The 27044-nt window shown below is 31.3% G+C and overlaps 1 protein-coding gene across 2 annotated transcripts in view; it reads left to right on the forward strand.

Moving 5' to 3' along the window:
* LOC143047668 (baculoviral IAP repeat-containing protein 3-like) overlaps positions 1-21172 on the forward strand; it is a 26909-nt gene extending 5737 nt beyond the window's left edge. The window contains exons 2-10 of one of the 2 annotated variants that reach the window (XM_076220855.1): positions 7960-8184; positions 11414-11793; positions 12629-13111; positions 13753-13791; positions 14180-14313; positions 15017-15092; positions 15732-15860; positions 17178-17366; positions 19070-21172. In XM_076220855.1, coding sequence (XP_076076970.1) covers positions 11457-11793; positions 12629-13111; positions 13753-13791; positions 14180-14313; positions 15017-15092; positions 15732-15860; positions 17178-17366; positions 19070-19269 — 1587 coding nt within the window. In that variant the 5' untranslated portion in view covers positions 7960-8184; positions 11414-11456 and the 3' untranslated portion in view covers positions 19270-21172. Of the gene's footprint in view, positions 1-7959; positions 8185-9492; positions 11794-12628; positions 13112-13752; positions 13792-14179; positions 14314-15016; positions 15093-15731; positions 15861-17177; positions 17367-19069 lie in introns of those variants that run through there. The other variant, XM_076220854.1, reaches the window with a different exon arrangement.
* The last annotated feature ends 5872 nt before the right edge of the window (positions 21173-27044 follow it).

The following is a 27044-nucleotide window of genomic DNA, read 5'->3' on the forward strand; positions in this document are numbered from 1 at the left end:
AACATTTTTGTAGTTTCAGTCATTTAGTGTATGAATCTCTCTGAAAACAGTTTAGGAATTAGGGGCCAAAAGGGGCCAAAATTAAACTTTGTTTGATTTCATCAAAAATTGAATCGTTGGGGTTCTTTGATATGCCGAATTTAATCGTGTATTTAGATTCTTATTTTTTGGTCCTGTTTTCAAATTGGTCTACATTTAGGTCTAATGGGTCCAAAATTAAACTCAGTTTGATTTTAACAAAAAACGAATTCTTGGGGTTCTTTGATATGCTGAATCTAGATATGTATTTAGATTTTTTATTATGGGCCCAGTTTTCAAGTTGGTCCAAATCGGGGTCCAAAATTAAACTTTGTTTGATTTCAATTAAAATTGAATGTATGGGGTTCTTCAATATGCTGAATCTAACCATGTATTTAGATTTTTAATATTTGGGCCCAGTTATCAAATTGGTCCACATTGAGGTCTAAAGTGTCTAAAATTGAACATTATTTGATTTCATCAAAAATTGAATTCTTGGGGTTCTATGATATGCTGAATTTAACCATATATTTAGATTTTGGATATTGGACCATAATAGGTAAATATCAAATTTAAAATTTTATTAGTTTTTAAGTTTAAGTTCTTAGACCACATTCATTCTGTGTCAGAAACCTATTTTGTGTCAACTATTTAATCACAATCCAAATTCAAAGCTGTATCAAGCTTAAATGTTGTGTCCATACTTGCCCCAACTGTTCAGGGTTCGACCTCTGCGGTCGTATAAAGCTGCGCCCTGCGGAGCATCTGGTTGACAATTTGGAATTAAAATTTATTTTTAAAGATTTAAAAAAGGTACTCAATCAATGAACACCATCTTAAGTAAATAAATTGGGGTCATACATCAAAATGTCGTTAGAACTGATGACAGGGGACACTCTGGACAATTTACTCTAATTAAATGATTGTGTGTGTATGTATATATTTTATGTGAATTTTAGTTATATTGATATATAAGAAGATGTAATGTATGCTAATGATACAACTCTCCATCCAAGTCATAATTTGTAAAAGTAAACCATTATAGGTCAAAGTGACAGTCTTCAACACGGAGCTTTGGCTCAGACCGATCAACAAGCCACAAAAAGATTATATAGCCCGGTGTTAAACCATTCCAACAGGAAACCCAACGGTCTCATCTTTATATAAAAAAAAATGCAAGGGTTCCGCAGAAACCAATGTCTCGCCTACTTTATGAAGCTAATAAATGTTTTAGGAACTTTATAACTGCAAATTGTATGTAATGTTAACTGTAAGATAACTACGTATATAATTAATTACATACGGAAACACAGGAAATATAATTTTACAAAATTTCCTTCTAGATATTAGCTTTTGATCACAGACAAGCTTCTGTCCACGTTTGGTAGAAATCCAGGACAGTTTAAGAAAGTTATCAAAATTTTAAAAACGTTAACCACTATGTGAATGTTATATATACTGTGAAAGTATTTTTATTCGTGAGGTACCAATTTTCGTGGTTTTCGTGGATGAATTTATCCAACGAAATAAAACAACCATTGTCCAAATCAAGACATGGAAAGATCCCCATCGGTAGGTTTGACTACTGATATGATCTAGAGAATATATTTCAACTTCAACTTTCAACTTTTATTAACACTCTAGACAGTTTACACTGTAACAAGAGGCAGACAAATAATACAAGTAATAATTTACAATGGTGAACAAGATAGAAAGAAATATACATACATAGTTCATTATACCTAATTCTCTGTACACAAGTATACACATACATAACACGTGATAATTATTCAAAAGGGGGGGGCAAGGGGTTTAACTGTTACGCTGTTATGGGGCAATTTAATTCTTTGTTATCTGTTATTTTGAAAATATATTTGCTGTTAGCTGTTATTGTCTTATTCTTTGTTAGCTGTTATTGGGCTATTAGTTGTTTTGTTATCTGTTATTGTGATAATGTATTTGCTGTTAACTGTTATTGAAAATTGGAATGTTAGCATTTTTTTTTTGACAGCCAATATTCGGTAGAAATTGAAGATCATTGGACATTGGGGTCTACCACTACTAATATGTTTGTCCCGTATTCAGAGAAGGATTCCATTAACATTTACCCATCACAGAAGTGAGGTCCAGGACAATTCAAGTATATCTTATGATTATCCTTTGTAATAAATTCCATTTTTTTATGAATGTGTATTTAGAACTATCTTAATTTTTTGTTTGAGAATAATGTTCCTTGTTTCCCGTACGAACATATTAAATTAAAAATAATTCTTAATATGACAAAAAGGAAAACATATGGCCAGGAATATCTGACAAGGATCTCAATTAAGGACTAGGTCCTAACAACCAGTTAACCTTTTATATAATATGGTACATAGACTCAGCTCTGATTCTTTTCAAAGCAGAACCAAATGCATTGTACAATGAAAGTTCCAATCATGTACTTGAGTCCGAAGCTGCACATAACTCATTACAAACAAAGATTTCTTTTGTTTCAAGCCATTGTTTCCCTACTAAACTATGTATTCTACTTACTAGTACACTTGGTACAATCAAAAACCTCAGCTGATAAAAAATTGTTCAAATAAGGCCTTTGAAAATAGTGGAATAAATTGCTTTTGGAGTGTCAAAATTCGTTTGAAGTACTTAATACATTGCATGCTTATAATTGGTGCTTTTGATTTTGCTACCCTATATACCACTTTGCCTCATAGTCTTATTAAGAAAAATTCACACACCTCATTAAATGGTCATTAAGAAAAAGTCGGAATATTCAAACTCTTTTAGGTCATTTTTTTTATTAGCAACAAAGGGAGCTTCAGTCAATATATATAAACAATACACCCCCCTTTTAATTAATAAAACCAGTTAACTCGGAAACGTAAAATCTAAAATTTATAAAAATTGAAAGTGACCTCATGTTAATAGATATAATCAATTCACCCGGCAAAATTTCTTGCTTTGTGAAAGCATTTTTGAGATATTATCAGAAAACTGAGAGAAAAAAAACAACACCAATTTTATTGAATAAAAACCCATTACCCAGAAACTTAAAATCTAAAATTTATATAAAAAAAAAGGGGAGCTCACGTCAATAGATATAAACAATTTCCCAAAGTTTAATGCAAATTGGTTAAAGAGTCGACATGTTGACGACAGACGGACATCAGTATACCATAATACGTTCCGTAAACGAGCGTATAAAAAATATTATAATATATTGAGTAGTAATTTAAACACATTCTAGATACATAAATTAATACTAAAAACTTTCATAGAAAATGGAATGCATTACAAAGGATTATATCCGTAATAAGAAATACTGATTTGTCAAAGACTGAATTATTTTAATATTTCATTTACTGTTATCTGTTTTTGTCCATTTTAATTCCTTGTTATCTGTTATGAGCCAAATCAATTTGCTGTTTTGCTGTTATCTGGACCCCCCTTGCCCCCTCATTTCAAAGCTCTAATAATGGAATCTGAGATAGCCAGTCGATTACATGTAAGTGATAATATATTAAAATTATAGATATTTCATAAGTTTTTTGATAAAAATAGACAAGTTATTTAAGACTTTTACATTACATAAAGACATCAAACCTTTCATTTTATATTCTGAGGGGTTAACAATATAGTAATTTGGGATATATGCACGTCTTAATTTTTTAACCTCGTCATTTTGACATACAAATAAGTAATGAAACTGATTTCCAATACAATTATTTTTGCACAAAGTACATAGTCTTTCCTCTTTTGGAATATTATGCCATCGACCAGTTTCTAGTGGAATTTTGATATTTGAGCATCTAAGTTTGGTAATATATATTCTATTTTCTTTTTTTAATCTTACCAAATAATTTTCTAAACAAAAAGCGTGTTTAAACAGTAAATAATATCCACCTCTAGAAGAGTTTTCAGCATCACTAAACCACTTTTGAATAAACTGATCTTGTAAAATTTGCTTAACATATATTTTGATGTCAACATTTCTTAAAATACATTGATTGTTCCATACATAGCTTAAACCTGTGTTGTCTAATGTAGATCTAATACAATTAATCCACTTAGAAACAATATTTCCAGAATTATGCATCTTATACAAAAATTGGTATAATAATCCTGATAATTTCGTGCTGTTTAACAATAATTTTGACCAGAATGATAAAATTCGTAATCGTACTTTAATTTCCAAGGGATACGTGCCAGTTTCACCGTACACCATATAATTAGGAGTACTGCTTCTTAATGAAAGAGTTCTTTTCAAAAATTTTAAATGAACTCTTTCTAAAGCATCTATGTTTTCGAAACCCCATATTTCACAAGAGTAAATCAGTATGGGTTCAACCAAAGAATCAAACAATTTTAGTTGCAAATCAATAGGAATATTTAAATTCCTTATTTTTCTGTAGATAGCATATAGTGCCTTTTCTGCTTGTTCTATCAATTTTTTTCTGGCATTTGTAAATCTACCGTTACAATTAAACAGCAAGCCTAGATAAGGATAAAAATCTACTATTTCAATATCAGAACCATATAATTTAAAATCATGTAAGTGGTTTCTTTTGCTTTTTCTTTTTTGTCATATTGAATAACGCCAAATCTGAGAAACTTTAATAGCAGTCACAGAACTACAACCGCAGGCAGGATTATACCCATTTAATCTTAAGACTATGATAACCTAAACTGTACAATTTTTAATCTTGCAAGTTAAGTTGCAGAAAAAACTTAGTTCATTTATACATTTATGTAAGTAAAACAAGGAAGAAAAATGATTTTCTTTAACAAAATTTACTTTTGGATACCATTTTGTGATCATAAACAAGCTTTTGCCATAGTTTAGTAGAAAATCCAGGATATTATATAGTTTAAGAAAGTTATTAAAATTTAAAAAAAATATCCACAGAGTGAATATAATGTTAACTGGCAGAAAAATTGTTGAACTTCGGCTGTTGTCTGCTCTATGATCGGTGTTGTCTATTTGACACATTCCCCATTTCCATTCTCAATTTTATTAGTCCATTTTAAAGAAAAATACGGATAAATAAGATGGTGTTTTTTTTTAAATTATTTCTGGATACTATCTTATGATCATCAACAAGCTTAATTCTGTCCAAGTTTTGATATTCCAGGAAAGGTATTAAAATTTTAAAAACTTTAACCACAGAGTGTATGTAATGTTAACTGGTAGAAAAATTAAGTCCATTTATAAGTAAAATACGAATAAACAGGATTTAAAAAAAAAATATTTCTGGATACTATCTTATGATCGTAAACAAGCTTCTGTCCATGTTTGGTGGAAATCCAGGAAAGTTTAAGAAAGTTATCAAAATTTCAAAAAAACTTTACCACAGAGTGAATATTTGTGCATGGACACCGCCGACACCGCCGCCGCTGATGGAATATAGAATCGCTATGTTTCGCTTTTTCAACAAAAGTCGAACGCTCGACAAAAACGAGAAACAACAAACACTATATATATAAGTCTTATGAACCACATCAACAAACGACAGGTTCAAACAAACTTTGTGTCTACTTATTTTGTATTTGCCACAAACTTAATGTTTAAAAGTTTATATGGCCAATGAATATTTGAATTGAATTTGGTAGCTCATATTTATATATACCAATTATGATAAGATGGTTTTGGATGTAGTTTGAGATCATTCATTGTGGAACTAAAAAAACAGGATTCATGAACATCGCCATCGATTTGGGAGCTAGGGCGCAAAAGGGGGGATGGTATCTGCACAGAATTACGCGAAATAAAATTGCAATTTCACGATGAACGAACAATTCAGTAAAACTTTCTAGCACGTTGACCCTTTTATCGATTTCACGAAACACGTTGAATAACGAAACTTTTTCACGGCTGCACGTGAAATAAATATGGCAAAACACGTTACACGAAAATAACCCTTTCGAGTACCACCCTCATCAAGGCTTGTCTTAAAAAAATAATCCTATCATATGATACCTGTTAAAATATTTGAGTTAAGTTCTTTAAGGTATAATGGATTTTTTATTGAGACAAGTGGTGTAACTATAAAGTTAATAAGGATAGGTCTACAAAATAAACACAGAAAGGAAACTTTTATTTTGTCTGGACCATAATTTTTTTTTAGGTGCAAACACTATCAAAATAGGTGCAATTTGAGTAGCCTCACGTTAGTGCCTTACAATATTTTATAAATCAGATTTATAGATTTTTTTTATGTTTTGCGTAGACGTCGTGAATTGTATTGTAGATTTTTTTTTAAACTTGCCGAGACATTAACTATTGTTATATATGTCTGATGGATGTTCTGTAAGTTGACTTGCCGAAAAATGCACTAAGTTATTCTTAAATTGAAGAAACTCTTTTTATACGAAAACTATGTAAAAAAAGCTGGTACAGGAGTTGCACGGTCAGGGTTCTTAATTTATTATATAGATGGTCCAAGTTGACTTATAGACGTTCCGATTTGATTGATTAGTCATTCAGCGGTCCGAGTTGTCTCCGGGCCGAGTTGTCCCATTGCCCAGATTTTGACATACCGTTTGGAACGGTGCTGCCAGGTAGCATGTAGGTTCCACGTCGCAGAGTTTAACCAAGTAAGATATTCACAATGGGGAACAGGTTAAGTCCTTTGAATATACCCATTACTTTACTTTGCATTCTTAATCAATAGTTATAACGGTTTAATATCCAGAACTGTTCATAAAAAAGGGGGACTAACGGATCGACTGGCTGACTAGACCGAATTCTTCTGTCCCTATAATGCATATATTTCCTAATTTACATTTGCTTTTTATTGATTTTGCTATTTTCTATTTTTTTTTTTTTTTTTTTTTATTGTGCAATATAGAGACAGAAAGCAGTGCCCATTCAAATAGAATAAAATTTTAACAAATTATTTGATGAGGTCACATTACCGATAAACGCTATTTATAGATTTAATATGGAGACAATAAGAAACACGTGTATGTTACTATAGTCTGTTTCAACAAAATTCAGGTAAAGGTCAATGAAGTAAGGTACGAAATTCGTTTCTCTAATTGACGCCCCCCTTTCGGAAATTGTCTTCGCCCCGGGGCGTTTATTAGAATAAATACAGTATTTACATATAAGTTACCACTAATGAACAGACATTTTGAACTAGATTTGCTCAGAATTATCATTTATTGATTTGGGAATGTTTGGAAAACATCTGTTGTTTCCTGTGACTAAAATAAGGTCAATTTCAATTTTTCATGAATTTAGCTTTTCTTGATGTTGACTTGTCGAGTTATTTTTATTATATGAATTTGAGTTATTTCCCTTTGGTTTATTTAATAATTTTGGTCTCTTGTTTAAATTGAGTTATTTCCCTTTGAACAAAATTAAAGTATTTCATCAAAAATTTAATTCTTAGGGTTCTTTGATATGCTGATTCTAACAATGTTCTTAGATTTTTGATATTGGACCACTATAATAAGTAAAGGTATAATTTCATATTTTCAGATCTTTGACCATATTCATTTTGTGTCAAACCTATGCTGTGTTAAACATTCAATATCAATCCAAATTCAGTAGATAGATATAGGAAGATGTGGTATGAGTGCCAATGAGACAACTCTCCACCCAAGTCACAATTTATAAAAGTAAACCATTATAGGTCAAGGTACGGTCTTCAACATGGAGCCTAGGCTTACTCGAACAGCAAGTGTTTTAAGCTTAAATGTTGTGTCCATACTTTCTCAATTGTTCAGGGTTCAACATCTGCAGGAAAATCTTTTTTTTTTATCACTCTGACTTCTGACTACCTTTTATTTATCTGTGATGACAGAATACTCAGTCTCAATCTTAATCTACCACAAGCTTATAAGGAAGTGTATTTAGTTACAAGTCAATTAAAATTTTATTGTCTAACCCAGGATGTTGAATGTTATATTTAGAGCTTATTCTTTTCTATGTTTTAGGGTTGATCCTGGTTCAACAGATTGATATAAATCAAATAAAAGAATCTGACAACTTGATGGAAAGATTTACTATAAAGGATAGTATACATTTGTATTGATTCCAAGAAGAAATTACCACACAAGAATTCAGAAAATATTGAATACATATTTGCTAATGATTGCATAAACAGATGATGAGCATAAATACAATGGTATAAACAGCAGAATAAGATATCTGTGTTCAAAGTAGGTTCTCTTTTTATTTGAACACTGACAAACATTTGAGTTTCATTCAACAAATGTATGAACTCTGAATATTGAGTAGAATTATACTAATAGATTCATTCTTGAAAAGTGATTTCTTAATGATGAGTGATGAATAATTTGTAGCTTAGTGAATTTGAAAAAAGGTTATATGATTGAAAATTTAATTATGATATGATACACAGAAGACAATTATGCCCATGATGTATGTTTCTATGTTAACAGTGGTCATAGATCATCATCAGTCAATTTCCTTTACAAATCCTGCAATTCTTAGTTTGAAAGATAGACCTTATACAAATGTTTATTTAGTTATCATGAAAGATGAAATCCAGTCTGAATTAAAGGAAGTAACGTTAACAGACTTGCATAGATATTGCAAATCCATTTGCGATAATGCTGTACCCTGTCTTATAATGGTTGACATAAAGAACCTTGATGTAGAAAGTTTAAAAGAAGGAAGACAAAAGAATGCAGAAATACACATTCTGATTGCAGATGAGAGTTGGAAAATCAATACACAAAATTTAACAGTTTGTGTAGATTATGGATGTAATATTAATATAACAAGTTTGATGAGGGATAAAATACATATGTTTCTGAAGAATTTATTTGGTGAAGAAGTATGTAATAGTGGTGTTGATAGTTCAATTGGTAAAATAAGAACTGATATTAATGTTAATAAATCAGGAGTTGGAGAATTAAAAGTTCAAGCTTTAAATTTGATAGGTTATGACATTCAAAATATTGATGTTAAAAAATTGATCTCTGCAAATGAATTTGTTTTCTACATCGACCATTGTAGAATGTATTTTTTACAAGTATCATCAGCAAGCAAGTCCTACACCTCATTATGTAGTAGCCTCAATAAGACGGGAACTTTTCAACAGTTATATGGAGAAAAATTGAAATACGATTTACGACCTTGTAATGCATTGATTCACTTTTTTAATCGTGGTGAATTGACAAGAGTTTTCAAAAAAATTGATGATTCATGTGCTAATATGAATGATTTGGTTGCTTTTGGTCATCTTGCAAATTTAGGAAAAAAGATTATAATTTCGATGAGATATTTTGAAAATAATAAAAATATTTCAATGGAAACTGGAAAAACCAAAGCATGGAGGTTACATGTCCATGCTACTGCTCTGCTCACAGATAAAGGCTATTTAGAAAAACAGATTGATATTATAAAGCTTGCCAATAATTTTATTAAAATAATGGACAATAAAGTTTGGACAGAAGAACCAATTAGCATTTGTAACTTAAAAGATTCTATGAAGATGTTTATTGTCAAGTTTGTATCCTTTACTGCTATGCATGTAGTCACAAGAAATAAAGTTATTGATTTACTTGAAAACCTTGATGTGGTACAGTATGAATGTCTTAAGTCAATACTGCTCCATGAAGTTATACGTACACCTGAAGAGTTTGAAAAAATAAAGAATATTCCTTCTGTTGTAAATAGTATTGATGATACTGCTATGAACCATGTTGTTTGGAGATATTTAGAAATGAAAATGAAAAAATGTGAAGACATATTTCCTCTTGTGTCCCCTTCACAACCATTAGAAATGTATTGCTTTGAAAAAAATGTTCGTACAGAAGAGAAATTCTTTAATTTCCCCGAAACTATACATACATCCCTAGTATGTGCTAATGAACATGATGAACAAACTCTGATAGAAAGTGTCAAGTTACATTGTATCAAAGCCTTAATACTTTTTAATTCTTATATGGAAGATGAATCTGAAATTTTATCATTAGTAGACATGAGGCTCTGGAAAATTGCTTTTATTGGTAATATAGAAGATAAACTAGTTTTGAAGAACATACTCATGATTCCGAATTCATTATATCACGACAAATCATGGCTTTCAAAACAGTCATATATTCCATACAAATCAAATAATGTTTCAAACGATAAAAGACTTGAAATAGACATTATACTCTGGAATATTCCACACAAGAAATTTATTCTTATTCCACACAAGAAATCTATTCTTATTCCACACAAGAAATCTATTCTTGGTGATTTTATTGGGAATATTGAAGATAAACAAGTATTAAAGACAATGATGGACACATTATGTCTCAACAAAATTGCCGATGATGAAACTGGGACAATTCTTAATGGCTCTTCTTTAACATTGAAAAAATGTGTAGGCCATATGCTTTGTGAGACTGATGAACATAATGAAGGATGGAGATCATTGTTCAATTCCAATCTAGAAAGTCTGGAGGTATTTTCTGATCAATATACATTTTGCAGAAACCAAGTTTTTCTCCTGACAAATGCTATATATAAGAATGATGATGATGTTAGCACCCTTTTGACATGGTTGTTAGATAACCTTTATGAAGATGAGACTGTTAGGACATCAAAAATAATTGAAAGGAAAGAAGAAAAATATTTTATTGAAGAAATGATTCTTTTGAGGATTTTATTTCTATTTTTCACAGGAACTTTGTGCAATCTTAGATATATATATCAGAAAGAAAAGTTCATGAATTTTCATTCATGTAAATATGAAAACTATCACCGTTATTTACTGCAATTGTGGCTGTCCAGAAACACAAACTTTACAGAGTTGTTTCACATTTATAACAGAACTGCTTACAGTATAGACAATCAGATACCTTATATGCATAGACAACAGGAAATAAAACATAGTTTGTGGAATTATATGACTCCATATAGACCCAAAAGCTTACATAATAAATTAGTCAAAGCCTATGGGAAATTAAGAAATGTTAGGATCTGTAGATCAGCGAATATATGTCTACTTACTCCAGCTCCTATAGTTAAGGACAACTGTAGGGACAACTGTCAGTTATCCTGTGAATTTTATGCTTTATTAGGAGTTAGCTACATCATAGCTCAAGTCACATTAGTTGTATTGAAAAAAATACTTCTTATAGATAATTGTAATCATGAAACCAAATCTATGGAAAAAACCGTGATGAACCTTTGTTTATTGTCTTGTCTAGTTTCATTCAAACAAGTTATCTATAGTTGTGAAGCTCATACACAGGAAGATAGAACAATATATTTTCCTGGAAAAGGTTTGAGTAAAACGTCACATCAGGAAATTCAAAGTCCAGGAAAAAATGTTATGTTAAAAGAAATGGTTAAAGGTGTCTTAACAAGTGAGTGTAAAAGTGTTAAGAGTATTTTGTATGACATTATTAATCATGATGAAATTTTTAGAAATGTAGAAATATCAGCATATCCAGTTAACGGTTATAATGGAATGTCAAATGAGATACTGAGAGTTGGATCATTGAACAGTTTTCCCTCTGAAAACAGCCCAAGTCTGATCAAGCTTGCTAAATATGGATTTTATTATGAAGGAAAAGGACGTGAAGTTACCTGTTTTTCATGTGGAATTAAACACGAAGATTGGTCATACCGATCGAACCCTTTGGAAGTACATAGACAAATATCTCCATATTGTGAATATTTGAAGACACTTACACCTAGTGATCAACCTGTATTTAGACCTTCTATAGAGATTATAGAGAATGACTGCCGTCACAATGCTACCCCAAGAATGCCAACTACTGAGATTCCATATCAGAATGGTATAGGTAGGTATATTTAGATTTTGCATGTTCGTTCATATCTTGTTACAATGTAACTATATTTTTTTTGAGAAATTCACATCTAAGACCTCTTTTCATTACTTAGAATATACAATGATGAGTTTACAATATAGATTATAGAAATTGAGATAGCTCCATGACACAGTGACATTTATGAAAAACCATAATTTCACTATAAATTTAAAATATTTATCATGTGTTGATAGTTGAAGCATGTAAATTTGAAAATATAGTTCAAAAAAATGAAAAAGATACATGTACATGTAACTAGAATTTCTAACTATTTAGCCAGATAGATATTTAAAAGGATTAGGGTGAAATGAACCGTTATAATGCAATTTGTTTGTAATGATAATTTTCGTTGGATGTTGACAAATATTTTGAAGGGTTCGATTCAATGCCTCACCAGGTTTTAACTAAGAAAGCTGATTTTTTTTTGGTATGTAATTTCTCCAACAAAGAACAATAAAGCCACATTTTATGCCTCAAAATCTTCTTTTTGTCAATAATACATTTTGTAAAACCATTCATAAGTGTTCTTAAAGTATAAATATGTCTTGTGTTTATTTTTGACATTGGTAGTATACATAAAACTTATTTTACTGTCTCAAATATCTGTTTACCTAGCTCTGCTACGACTCGCTAGGTAAACAATGTATGACAGTAAAATCTTCCATTAGTTTTAACTTTTAAGGACAGGAAAACTAATGCATTTATATTTTTTGACTAACATGACTAACACTTTTGATTTTGTCATTTTCAAATGAAAGTGTGCAAAACTCTTTGTAATAAATGTAACATTGGGTTATAAATATTACAGGAACAGACTCAATCCACACTTGTACAGATGTTCATGGAACTCCAATGACAGTTGCAGTCCAATCTGTTGATAGTGGACTGTTTGGGTCATCACTTTCACATAGTAGTAATAACCTTGTGACTAGTAATTCAACCTCTATATCTAGTATAAGTCAACGAAGTAGTCGTGCTAGCACAGATAGTGGATTTGGTAGTAGGGGTAGTATTTCAACAGACAACTCATCATCTTCAAATCATAATTCAAATCTGGCAGTACCACAGCTTCCACCATTACTAGAAGGAGGTGAACACAGTATACAGAGAGTTTCAGGACCGGCATCCAGAGATAGCCCAATACCACAAAATAACAGGAAGAACACACCAAAGGAGAAATACCCAGAATATATACCTATAGAGAGGAGAAGAGCTACATACAAGAACTGGCCACCAAACTTAGACTTTCTTCATCCACTTGATCTGTCAGAATGTGGATTTTTTTATTCAAGTATGAACATAAATATTTGTCTTATTTGATTAGTATTTCCATATTTAATTCATTATTTTGAAACTTGAATAAATCATCAAAGAATAGTTTCGTTGCAAGACCTTGAAAATTCTAATGATAAGAGTTTCAATTTACTACTTTTAAAGACACCTGAGTGCTACAATTCAGAACTTATCTTAAAGCTTTAAAAATACGTTTTTTTTGTACAAAATCACCTGTTTTACCAATTAAGAGCATTAAAGAGGGAAACTAAGAAGACTTGATACCATAAAATGTTAATTTTAATAAGATGGTATTTCATAAAAAAAAAAAAATGTGCAAAATGGGAAGAAAAATTCAAAACAATGTCACTGGTACAGTAAAAGTACCAAGTTTAACAATGTTTAAAGTTATAACCAACATAACTGAACGGACCGTTCCTAAAAAAAGAAATAAAAAAAAAAAAATAAGCGGCCTAATATTTTTGAATTTAGGTCTTTGCAGAATATTATGGTGAAATAAGATAAGGATACTAAAAAAAAAAATGCAGACAGAACTGCTTATAGCTTAAAAATGATACCTAATAAACTTGGTTTTAATAATACTAACTTGTACCATGATTATAAGGCCTTTTATTGATGTTTGCACTTCTTTACTTGCAGATTTCGGTGACTGTGTCCGATGTTTTCACTGTGGTATTGGTAAGTTTATTTCTTATTTAATTTGTAGAAAGTAGTACTTTTGAAAATAATACTAAGCAAAACCTGACTTAATTGAATCTTTTTGGAGCTGCAGTTTTTATTCATATTTATTTTTTGAAAGGTTAAAGCAAGTTCAAGATGTATTGGAGAGTTATCTGTAACACTAAGGAAAATTTCAAGTATCATATATCCTCAAATAATATATCTTTTAAATATAAAAAGTTAGTTTATGCAGTACAGATTTTTCGGTAAAATGTTGTTTACTGTTTAATTTAGGTACATGAGCATACATAAGCTTTATATCCATTATGATATTTCAACTAAATTGTAGGTTACATTTTTTTGTATCTTAATTGACACGACAAATACCTCAATTTTCTTTTCTTAGGTCTTCGTAATTGGGAATCTGATGACAATCCATGGGTAGAGCATGCCCGTTGGTCAAGGAAATGTCCATACTTACTACAGAGGAAAGGACAAGAATTTATTGATAGCGTTCTCTCTGTACTTGGACTTCAGACGGTATGTATTTAATGCATGAAATATACTTGACAACTTTGTATAGAAAAATGTTGTTTTAATTTTCAATGAAAATGATTAAAATAAAATGGAACAAACATGCATTTTAAATTAGATTTACTCAAACAATTCTACTTAAACAATTCTACTTAAATTAAGATTTTTTTCTTATAAAACTCACAAATATAAAAGATAACTTGCATAATTAAATTTTTGGCAAAGATGAAGGGGAGATTATTCAAACATTGAAAAGAAAATGAAAATCATACAATTTTACTTATACAAGAAAGGATCATTTACATCTTCAAGTAAAGAAACAAGACTTGTATATGTAATACCCCTGACTGACTGTAAAGGGGGATGCATGCGCATAATGGTAATTTTTTTAGTCTTATCTTCTGTAGTTGAATCAACACTGGAATTAGATGGGGTTTCCTGTTTAATGTAGCTGTATAGATGTGTTGTAACAACATGTACTTCAAACAACACAATGCCAATTGAAAGGACATGTAATGCTTTTAAATACAGTTGTTATCGAGTTCCAGAGGTATTTTGACATGAACCCATATGAAACTAAGAAATTATTCTATGCACACCATGTGTTTTGAAAAAGCTAAATTACAAATTATCAAGGTGTTTTGCAAAAAAGTGATACTGCATTTTTTAAAAACATTGTAATCAGAAATTTATGTTATCTTTATAACAGGATTCAGAAATTGAAATGCAAACAGCTAATGCAGGAACAGAACCAGCATCACAAGTATCTTCTGGATATGGGACAGGTAATTATTACTGTGTATATACTCTCAAGTCCAGCAGGAGGAAGTGCTGAGTAGTGTCCTGTGTACTTTGAAAATACCTTTAGACTTTATGTGTTAAAACCTCTGCCTTTACATTATGATAGATTTGCCAAAACTAGATCAAGTGAATTTTATTTAGTAAGGTCATTCTTTCAGTAAATAAAAAAAAAATATCAAAGGGATTTACAATGGTTTTAAAAGGGAAGTAACTTTCAGGCAAGTTTTGGAGAAGATTAGGCCATCTTCAGAAGAATTTTTGCTGGTATTTTTAGTCGAGGTTATGTAGGTATGTAGATAATGAAATAGATATACAAATATTGTGAAAGAAAAGCCAAAAAAAAATCTTGGCAAAGTGTTATTTATAACTTTGTTAAAAGACAAAGGAATTTAAGTCTTATAGTGATTGCCCTGATAATGTTAAAAAGCAGGATATCTATTCTGCATTTTGCAGGTCCCATCCCATATGCCCTATATATTCATCCTGGCTGTATGTCTTGAAATCCTTTGTCTTTATCAGTTTACCCGTTTCCCTCTTTAATACAATGTCCACTGCCTTGGCCAGAATCCTGTGGCAATCAGAAATGTATAATATAAAACATATAATTATATTTTGTATTTCAGCATCTGCCAATGATGTGAGAGACCCTATTTGTCACCCTGCAGCACAGTATATCATTAGAGAAAATATATTTGGTGACAACAAAGAAAAACAAGTGAAACAGACTATGAATCAATTGTTGCAGAATCATGGTAAGTTTCTACATTGACAAGTAAATACTTAACCCTCCCTCATACCGGCGTCACACATCAGCATATAGCCTTGACATACACTAGGCGTGTTAAAAAATCATGTACGCTGCCAATAGGCTAGCAATTTTGGATGCATTCAACCTGTCAATCATATCTGTAACGTGTGCACAACGACCTTGGAGTGTGAATTGCCATAATTGGGCGTACAGGAAGCATACCTAAGCGTTTATTGGGCGTTCAAGAAACGTGTATTGGCCTATGCCTATTGTCTAACGTAGATGGAATGCACGCTACGAAGGAAAAAAGTTTTTTGAACGTATTTGAGACGCGTCCCGGTCGTATCTTGGACTTTCTATTATGGGGTGTTTATTACAAACACATCCGCATACATTTTAGTTACAGTCAAACGATCTTGAAGCGTATACAACGTGCTCTAAACGTGTCTCAACTTATCTGTGCTTAAATGTGCTTGTAGCATATATATAACGTGCGTGTAGCGTACATGTATACGCTAGACACACGCTTGAGCTGGACGAATTGCAGCGTTCACCTTTGTATTTCGGCGTTCTTCAAACTTAGCGTTCCTCTGGCGTGCAACTAACGTATACTGACTTTGTCAATTTTCTCTGTATGTTTGGTGCACTCGGGTCTGTACGCCAATGTGTGACGCCGTCAAAGTAAATTCCTCTTCTCTGTCCCCTGTTATCAAGACCTGTTTTTTTGCCCTGTTCTTTCCAAAATGTTGATGTTGAAGAGAGAAAGTTTTGATATTTATAAAGATACTAAAAATTGATGTTTGAAATAAAACTTTTGTTGACTGAACTGAAATTGCAATTCCGTTTGAATTGAACGTGTGTTACCATAACCTGTTTTTTTTGCTACTGGACATTGATTTTGATACTGCAAATTGCATGATTTATGAAAGCTGATAGATGGTTAGATGTAAGTAGATGATTTTCCCATTTGTATCAAGCAAAATTTAAGCCATACTTAAATCAGACAATAAAAAACCCCATCATCTATCTCTTAGTAACCAAAAACATTTAAAAAATATTCATACAAACCTCAGTCAACATAAATTTAGAATACCATTAAGAAATCGAAAGCTTGAGACATCACCACATACATTTCAGTATAAATGTATACATAAATGATTTTCTAAAAATAGTGTTACTTGAACTAAAAGTAAATATACAGACATACATAAGAAAGAAATCTTAAAGATGTTTTAGATAAACATAATTTTTAACTTAAAATCTGAAAAATTTCAAATGATATTGTTTCTCACTAGACCTATATAACTTTTTTTCTCTATAGAATGGGATGATATAACAAATGACATGTTAGTCAATGCACTGTTGGAGAGTAAAGATATCATGGAAAACTTAGACACAAAGACAAATTCATTAAATTTATCAGAATCTGCAGTTTCAAAATCAGATTCAAATGCTCAAAGTACAAAACCAGAGGACAAAAACAAAGAGAAAGAAACCCAGAAGTCTGGAGGTAAGTTATATAATTGACACTAATGGCTACAACAAGTCCATCATGAATGAAAAACTATAATGATATTTAAAAGTGTTTCTTGATTACTTCAATCTCCAAATGTTCTAGGAAATACCATATACTGCCAAATCTGACAGACATGCTGTGGATTAGACAAATATTACCTGTGTATGGTCCAGTTAAACCTGAGGATGCCAAAATCAACAGAAAAACAACTTACGCTATATTTTTTGTTGTTGCAGTCATTTTTATTAATTCTTCAAGTTTTGTACATGTGTATCTGCTTACTTACTTTTGCCAACCAGGTAGCATGAAAAACATGTATTCTTCAGTATTGAAGCCTTGTTGACCTAAAAGAAGAGGAAGAAGAAGAAAAGAACAAGTGCAATTTTCTGTACTTGAGAACTTACTCATTTTCAGCAGAACTTAAAACAGATGCCTGATGGTACCAGTTTTGTGTATCAACCACAAACAGTTTTCCACCCTGAATATTTACAAACAACTGCACACATATTGAAGTTACGACGGTTATGGAAGTGTTTGGGAAATATTGCCCATTTTTATAACTTAATTATTTTCAGTAAAATTTACAATACATTGTATATATCTTCTGTGTAACCCAGCCATTAAAGTTTAAAATCCATTTGGTTATAATGATTTGTTTCACAGGTGAATGTATAGTATTAATCGTGAGAAATTGTAACTATTTTAGCCTTGATAGGGATATTTCAGTCAACCAGCAGTTAAAGTGATTAGAGTGATATATGCTGCATGTACACGTACTGTGAATTGATTCGAATTAACTAATTCGAATTAGTTTAATTGGCTTTCGAAAAGTTTTACGTCCAATAATTCTAATTTCGATTACAATGCACGTCAAATTCGCTTTACTGTCCGAACAATGTTGATTTTTAATTCGTATTAACAAAAACGCATTTTTACTGCGAATTTGATAATGCAATTTTGCCAATTCGAATTAAAAAAGAAGAGTGTGTGAAGGCGATTAGCGAAAAGAAATTCGCATTCGATTCAAATTCAATTCGAATCAAATGTACGTGTGAACAAGGCATAATATTAATGTTTAGCAGGCTATAATGAACTTTCACAAAAGCTTACTTAATGAATATGCAAATTGTAGTAAAAAATGACACTACAAATAAATAAGTTTATTCTCCTAATACTTTTTCCTTTTCCACATAAATGAAGGAACAATATTTTTATAATGACTTATATTTAGCAAACATGCTTAAAGCAATTTATTTTCAGTCTTCATCTAAGAGAGTTAAACATAGGTTATCATACAAATGCAACAAACAACAGAAACAGTTAAGTCTTTGTTTTCAAAATTCCAATAGCGAACATACTTTATATTATTGTAACAATAAACCAATTTTTGTTTTTTCTTCAAAACAAAGAAAATAAGGTCAGCCATGTAGTTGTGAAGAAAAATAAAGAACTGAAAAAGGCCAATGGCCGAAACGTCTCAAAAATTGGTTTATTGTTACAATAAAATGAAAGAAACAGTTAACTTAAGAAGATTAGAATTTGATTATTGTTTGTTTTCCATTGCCTAATACCTCTTTTACTTGATTGATATTTTAAGGCAACAAATTATAAGTTGCACACAAGCTTCATTGGATATTAAATACCTAAAACTTAGTTCTCTGCAGTTTTTGGCAGTCAATTTATTTTGTTTATTTCAGAAGAGGACCCTGAAAAAATTCAAAAGGAAAATGAAGAATTGAAGGACTTGTATACATGTAAAATATGCTTAGATGAGAGAGTTGGCATAACATTTGTGCCATGTGGTCACCTAGTGACGTGCAAAGACTGTTCACCCAAAATTCGTAGGTGTCCATTATGTCGCACATTTATTCGAGGAACAATCAAAACAACTATGTAATTGTAATTTTTTGGCTGAAATGACAAATGCACAAATCAGTTCATTTAATGAAAATTATAAAACATAAAAGATTTTCTTTATGTAATTATGATTGATAACAGAAACAATTGTAAAACTATTTGTGTTGCCCTCTTTTACAGATATGACTTCTGTGTTTGTATGGAGATTTTATTAAATCTACCTCATAATTTGGGCACAACATTTTAGAAAGGGCGATAAGAAATTATTTAGCTTGCAACATGTTTGTAGACATGTTTCTTGTAAAGGGCCAATAATTGTTTTGTTTGATGAAAATGAGGTGAAATGCACCCTAGCATCATGTGAAACGATATGATTTTTTTTATGATAAGGTTGTTATAGTACTGTTGAATAATTGAAAAAAAGACAGAAACCCCCCCCCCCCCCCCCTGAAAATCCCAAATAGAAATGTATATTTAGTATAGGGTTCTTTTTATACGACCGCAAAAATTGAAAATTTTTTGGTCGTATATTGGTATCACGTTGGCGTTGTCATCGTCCGAAGACATTTGGTTTTCACACTCTAGCTTTAGTAAAAGTAAATAGAAATCTATGAAATTTAAACACAAGGTTTATGACCATTAAAGGAAGGTTGGGATTGATTTTGGGTGTTTTGGTCCCAACAGTTTAGGAATTAGGGGCCAAAAAGGGCCCAAATAAGCATTTTTCTTGGTTTTTGCACAATAACTTTAGTATAAGTAAACAGAAATATTTGAAACTTTAATATAAGGTCTATGACCACAATAGAAGGTTGGGATTGATTTTGGGAGTATTAGTCCCAACAATTTAGGAATTCATGGCCAAAAACAGGTCCCAAATAAGCATTTTTCTTGGTTTTTGCACAATAACTTTTGTATAATTTAATAGAAATCTATGAAATTTTAACACAAGGTTTATGACCACAAAAGGAAGGTTTGGGTTGATTTTTGATTATTGGCCCAGTTATCAAATTGGTCCAAATGGGGGTCCAAAATTAAACTTTGTTATATTTCATCAAAAATTGAATAATTGGGGTTTTTGATATGCCAAATCTAACTGTGTATGTAGATTTTTAATTTTTGGTCCCTTTTTCAAATTGGTCTACATTAAAGTCAAAATGGTCCAAAATTAAAGTTAGTTCGATTTTAACAAAAATTGAATTCTTGGGCTTTTTTGATATGCTGAATCTAAACATGTACTTAGATTTTTGATTATGGGCCCAGTTTTCATGTTGGTTCAAATCAGGATCCAAAATTATTATATTAAGTATTGTGCAATAGCAAGAAATTTTCAATTGCACAGTATTCAGCAATAGCAAGAAATCTTCAATTGCTTAGTATTGTGCAATAGCAAGAAATTTTCAATTGCACAGTATTGTGCAATAGCAAGAAATCTTCAATTGCACAGTATTGTGCAATAGCAAGTAATCTTCAATTGCACAGTATTGTGCAATAGCAAGAAATATCTAATTGCACAATATTGCACAATAGCAAGAAATTTTCAATTGCAGTTTTGCGCAATAGCAAGAAATATTCAATTGCACAGTATTGTCCCGTTTTCAAATTGGTCTACATTAAGGTCTAAAGGGTCAAAAATTAAACTTTGTTTGATTTCAACAAAAATTAAATATATGGGGTTCTTTAATATGCTGAATCTAACCATGTATTTAGATTTTTAATATTTGGGCCCGGTTATCAAATTGGTCCACATTGAGGTCTAAAGGGTCTAAAATTGAACATTATTTGATTTCATCAAAAATTGAATTCTTGGGGTTCTATGATATGCTGAATCTAGCCATGTATTTAGATTTTTGATATTGGACCATAATAGGTAAATGTCCAATTTAAAATTTTTAAGTTTTTAAGTTTAAGTTCTTAGACCACATTCATTTTGTGTCAGAAACCTATGTGGTTGTATAAAGCTGCGCCCTGCGGAGCATCTGGTTGAAGTTTCATGGCTTCATGATTTTTTATGACCGCAAAAATTTTTTGGGATTGTATAATGGTATGATGTCGTCGTCTGTGTCGTCCGAAGACACATTTGATGGGGGTTCCAACTTTTTTAAGGGATTCATAATTTGTTTTTCAAAATGTATTGAATTGCAAATTTTTTTTAATTTTCAAGAACAATCTTTAATTTCACAGTATTGTACAATAGATTTATAAGATCTTGACATTTATTTTGTGTCAGAAACCTATACTATGTCAAAAATTTGATCACAAATCCAAATTCAGACAGAATCAAGCTTGAATATTGTGTCCAAATTTGCCACAACAGTTCAGGGTTCAACCTCTGTGGTGGTATCAGGCTGCACTCAGCGAAGCATTTTATTATTTTTGAAGTGCCATCTTAATGACCCCCAGGTCCATATTCAACAGATATAAAGGACCTGAAGAAAATTTATTATAACAAAAAAAAAATTTGGTCTTTCTGCCATGTAGAAAGCGTTATTATAGATAGACTAATCCAAATATTTAAGCAGCAAATGTCTGAAAACATTGAACATGTGTCCAAATAACAATAATAATTCACTTATGTGCTAAATGTATTCATGCATTGATTTTGTTTTCCTCATGTAAAATATATATTTATATTTGAGTTCCTGGATCTTAGTCATATTTAGATATGGTTTTTTTCTTCTTCATTTCCACTTCCACAATAACTTTTCATCATACATTTGTACATCAAATCATAATAGAAATTATCATTCCCTTAAAATACAAAAAGATATTTATTTATAGAATTTATAATTATTCCAGGCTCAAGAGTATTTCAAGCTGTTTTTGTACATTTTCATAGAATGTGTTACAGCTAATTTAATCATTTTTATAAATCTTCAGATTTTAATCATCCTCAGTATCCTTAAAATAGATTTATTTTATTTGAATTGGAAACCTTGTTTAAGAGGTGTTTTTCTTCTTCATTTCTATTAGGAGAAAGGTTTTACCTGTTTAATAGAGGTTTGACTGAATATTCAAATTTACTTAACATTTTATCATCCTGAATATGCTTGATTTTATGTGATACATTTTTAATGTAAAGGAGTCCTCATTTTTGTCACTACCATTGCACCTTTGTTCATTAGCAATTTCTACATAACTTTCTAAATTGAAGATGATCTTTTATTAATATTTTAAACAAAACGGCATAAAAATATATATGTACATATTTTTTTTCATCTTTGATTTACTCCTGATAAATACTGATTTGAAGAATTGATTGTTATATCTCTGTACTGTATATTATTTTTGAAACGGTACGATTTTATAGATATAAAATGGATTTTGTTTGACTGTTTGATATCAGTTTTGAAACAGGAGTTTTCCTTCTTGTTGTTGATTCAAATAATATTTCGTGTTTAATATGTCTAATAGTGTTTGAAAAGGTTAACATTGTGTATAAAGTTGGGTATTTTAACAAGAAAACGAAAAGCAATTAAATCATAGTTTTCACAACCTTGTGAATAAATGGTGTTTTGTTAAAATAATGTAGCTTTTCAGGTTTCGATGTAGAATCTTTTATAATTGTTATGATGTAACAAATTAATTTGCAGATCATATAGTTACAGAACATAACTTTTAGTTTTTGTGAAATTAATTGTTGATAATTCTTTTTTTTTTTGCTCTCATTCAGTGAAGATTTTATTATTAACTTCTAAAATATTTATTCAATAATTATAACCAAAATTATTCTACTCAAAATTGAATAAAAAATTTGAAATGTTGATCTCATATATATTATTTTTATACCCACTACTTACAGGATATATTATGGTATACTGATGTTTGTCTGTCTGCCTCTTTGTCTTTTTTATACATGATGTACAATAACTCAAAAACGTTTCTTCATTGTCAAGTTAACCCTCCCTAATACCGGCGTCACACATCAGCTTATAGCTCCGACGTATGCTGGGCGTGTTAAAAATTCATATACACTGCCAATACGCTAGCAATTTTGGATGCATTCAACATGTCAATCATATCTGTAACGTGTGCACAACAACCTTGAAGCGTGTATTGTGCGTACGATAAGTGTACCTAAGCATTTATCGGGCGTTCAAGAAACGTATATTGGTGTATGTCTGGCGTTTTTATAATGTAGATGGAATGCCCGCTACGTATGAAAAAAAAGTCTTGAACGTATTTTAGACACATCCCGGTCGTATCTTGGATGTTCTATTATGGGGTGTTTGTTACAAACACACCCACATACGTCTTAGATAGGGTCGAACAATCTTAAAGCGTATGCAACGTGCCCTAAACGTGTCTCAAAATCATCTGTAGCGGTTTTCAATGCGCTTGTAGTGTTTGTATTATATGTGTGTAGCGTACAGGTTTACACACACACACACTTGAGCTGGATGAATTTTTTTATGCTGCATAAAAATTTCCTCGTTGTAGCGTTTACCAAGTGTATACCTTTGTATTTCGACGTACTTCAAACTTATGCAAAGCGCGTTTAACGATTGCGTAGCGTTCCTCTGGCGTGCAACTAACGTATACAGACTTTGTCATTTTTTGTCGAGCCTGCAACTTTTGTTGCAGAAAGCTCGACATAGGGATAGTGATCCGGCGGCTACGGCTGCAGTGTTAGCTCACTTCTTAAAAGCTATATATTTTAGAAGGTGGAAGACCTGGATGCTTCATATTTTGTATATAGATGCCTCATGTTACGAAGTTTCCGTCAGTCACATGTCCATTGTCCTTGACCTCATTTTCATGGTTCAGTGACCACTTGAAAAAAAAGTTCAGATTTTTTGTAATGTTAAATTCTCTCTTACTGTTAGTAATAGGATAACTATATTTAGTATGTGCGTACCTTGCCAGGTCTTCATGCCTGTCAGACAGTTTTCACTTGACCTCGACCTCATTTCATGGATCAGTGAACAAGGTTAAGTTTTGGTGGTCAAGTCCATATCTCAGATACTATAAGCAATAGGTCTAGTATATTCGGTGTATGGAAGGACTGTAAGGTGTACATGTCCAACTGGCAGGTGTCATCTGACCTTGACCTCATTTTCATGGTTCAGTGGTTATAGTTAAGTTTTTGTGTTTTGGTCTGTTTTTCTCATACTTTATGCAATAGGTTTACTATATTTGTTGTATGGAATGATTGTAAGGTGTACATGTCTAGCGGGCAGATGTCATCTGACCTTGGCCTCATTTTCATGGTTCAGTGGTCAAAGTTAAGTTTTTGAGTTTTGGTCTTTTTATCTAATACTATATCTCATAGGTCAACTATATTTGGTGTAGGGAAATATTTTTATGATCTATACATCTATATGTTGTGCAGGTTTTATTTGACCTTGACCTGGTTTTCACGGTTCATTGCTCAGTGTTAAGTTTTTGTGTTTGGTCTATTTTCTTAAACTATAAGCAATAGGTCAACTATATTTGTTGTATGGACGCATTGTTAGCTGTACATGTCTGCCTGGCATATGGTTCAACTGACCTTGACCTCATTTTCATGGTTCATGTTATGTGACAGTCGTAATAAAGCTTTATATTTAGGAGTATCAACATAATATCAATGATTAGTAAAGAAGGCGAGACATTTCAGTTTGTGCACTCTTGTCTCTGTATGTTTGGTGCACGCTGGTCTATACGCCAATGTGTGACTCCGGCATTAAAGAGTGGGATATTCCAGTTTTCTGACAATAACTCAAAAATGCTTTTAGAAGTTTTCATGAAACTTTGATGAATAATTTACATCTTTTAGAATAACCTCCCTGTAGTTTTTGTATACATTTCTGATATGACATAGAGAAGTTATGGAATGCAATTCTTTTAAAAAAAAAAAATCAATGTGCGTATCATGGGCTGCTGTTTATTAAAAATTGGCAACATCACATACTTTACAAAAAATACTTTGTAAAAACTGAGATAATGATGCTTCCATATATGACCTTCACTGGATACCTCACAAAAAATAATGTAACAAACTACATTGACCTATGGTATACAGAACAAGAAATGATGTAACAAAATTGAGAAAAACAACAATTTTTGAAGGAACAAAAGTTAAACTCTATTGTTTAATTAAACAATTTTCTGCAAAAAGTAGGTCACTATGATCTATATGTTACCTTGTTTATTCCAATGATACTTATAGTAACTTGCATTTCATTCTTATTCTGACAAGTCAAAATTCACTTCATTTTTTGTTTTGAATATTGCATAAATTTTATCCAGCCCATGTTTAAAATAATGAAATTCATAGCATAGTTACACATTCCAGACAGGAACTGAACAACACAATAAAACTATAGAGACATCCATATCAGGTCTCCATTAATAGACATAAGAAGATGTGGTATGAGTGCCAATGAAACAACTCTCCAACCAAGTCACAATGTGTGAAAGTAAACCATTATATGTCAAATATAGAAAAGAAGATGTGGTATGATTGCCAATGAGACAACTCTCCACAAGAGACCAAAATGACAAAGTATATCTACCTTTAAGATCACTTGGCTAAAACCATCAGTTGACATATTTAGGAGTTATTGCCCTTGAATAACAAGTTTTACCTTTTTTGAATTTTAGACAAATAATAGTACAATGTAGATAGAGAAAAACTAAGCAATAGCACAAATTATCAGAAAGACCAGATCTACAAATAAGTTGATATAGCTGAAATCAGATGACTCCTCTTTCACTTCAGTTTATAAGATATTTTTATTTTTGGTGCAGTGATATGGTTAATAGAGAAACACTGTAAACATTGAAAACAATTAACAAGGTAAGATATACTAATAAGTTAACATGACAGAAATTGTCTGACAACTTTTTACTGGAGTTTTAAATCCTGAATGACCATTTCTACCCAATTTTAAGTTCACCTTTAAGGCTAGTGTTAGATATAGCCATTGCTTGGTGTCTGTTGTAGTCGTCATCAGTAATTTGCAAAAGACTGCCTCAGATATAGGAATACCAGGCGTACATCTGTTCATACATCCTTCCACGTCTTGTAAGTGCTCTCAGATATACAACTCTTGTCGTTTTCTCTCTCATCTGTAACGAATAAGTGTTGCTTTTCCGTCAACAATTGTTTTACTTTTCTGCTTAAGTTAGTTTGATAGGAACTGCCAGTAATTGTGATCGATCAATGAGATTTTAAAGTTACATTACTATCAGTACATATTAATTTGACGACTATTTCGAGGCTTTTCACCCTTGGTCATGGTCCAGCAACTTTCAAATCATAACCAAGATAAAAAAAAAATATCTTTTTAGATAGCAGAAGTTATCATTCTTGGAAATTATCATTCTTGGAAATATCAATTCTGTAGGAAATTGCGCAGTTTAGGAATTAAGGGGTCCAAATAAGCATTTTTCTAGTTTCCAGACTATACCTTGTGTGTAAGTGTATGGATCTTTCTGAAATTGTTCCACAAGGTACAATACAAAAAAAATAGAATGGTTGGGATTGATTTTGGGGATTATGACCCTATCTGTTTAGGAATTAGGGGTCAAAAAGGGGCCAAAAACAATACTTTTCTATTACTTTGTATAAATTGCTTATTTCTTGACCAATTTCAATGGGGTCTTATTCTTCAATTCTTGGGGTTCTTTAATTTGCTGAATCTAACCATGTATAGGTTTGGGTTTTTGGGCCCTAATTTTCAATTGGTCCACATTGAGGTCCAAAGGTTCCAAAATTATACTTTGTTTGATTTCATTATAAATTGAATTATTGGGGTGATTTGATATGAGGAATCTAACCCTGTATTTAGATTTTTAATTTTTTGTCCCTTTTCCAAATTGCTCTTCATTAAG

Source organism: Mytilus galloprovincialis, chromosome 10 (assembly GCF_965363235.1).
Source record: "Mytilus galloprovincialis chromosome 10, xbMytGall1.hap1.1, whole genome shotgun sequence".
NCBI classification, from domain to species: Eukaryota; Metazoa; Mollusca; class Bivalvia; order Mytilida; family Mytilidae; genus Mytilus; species Mytilus galloprovincialis.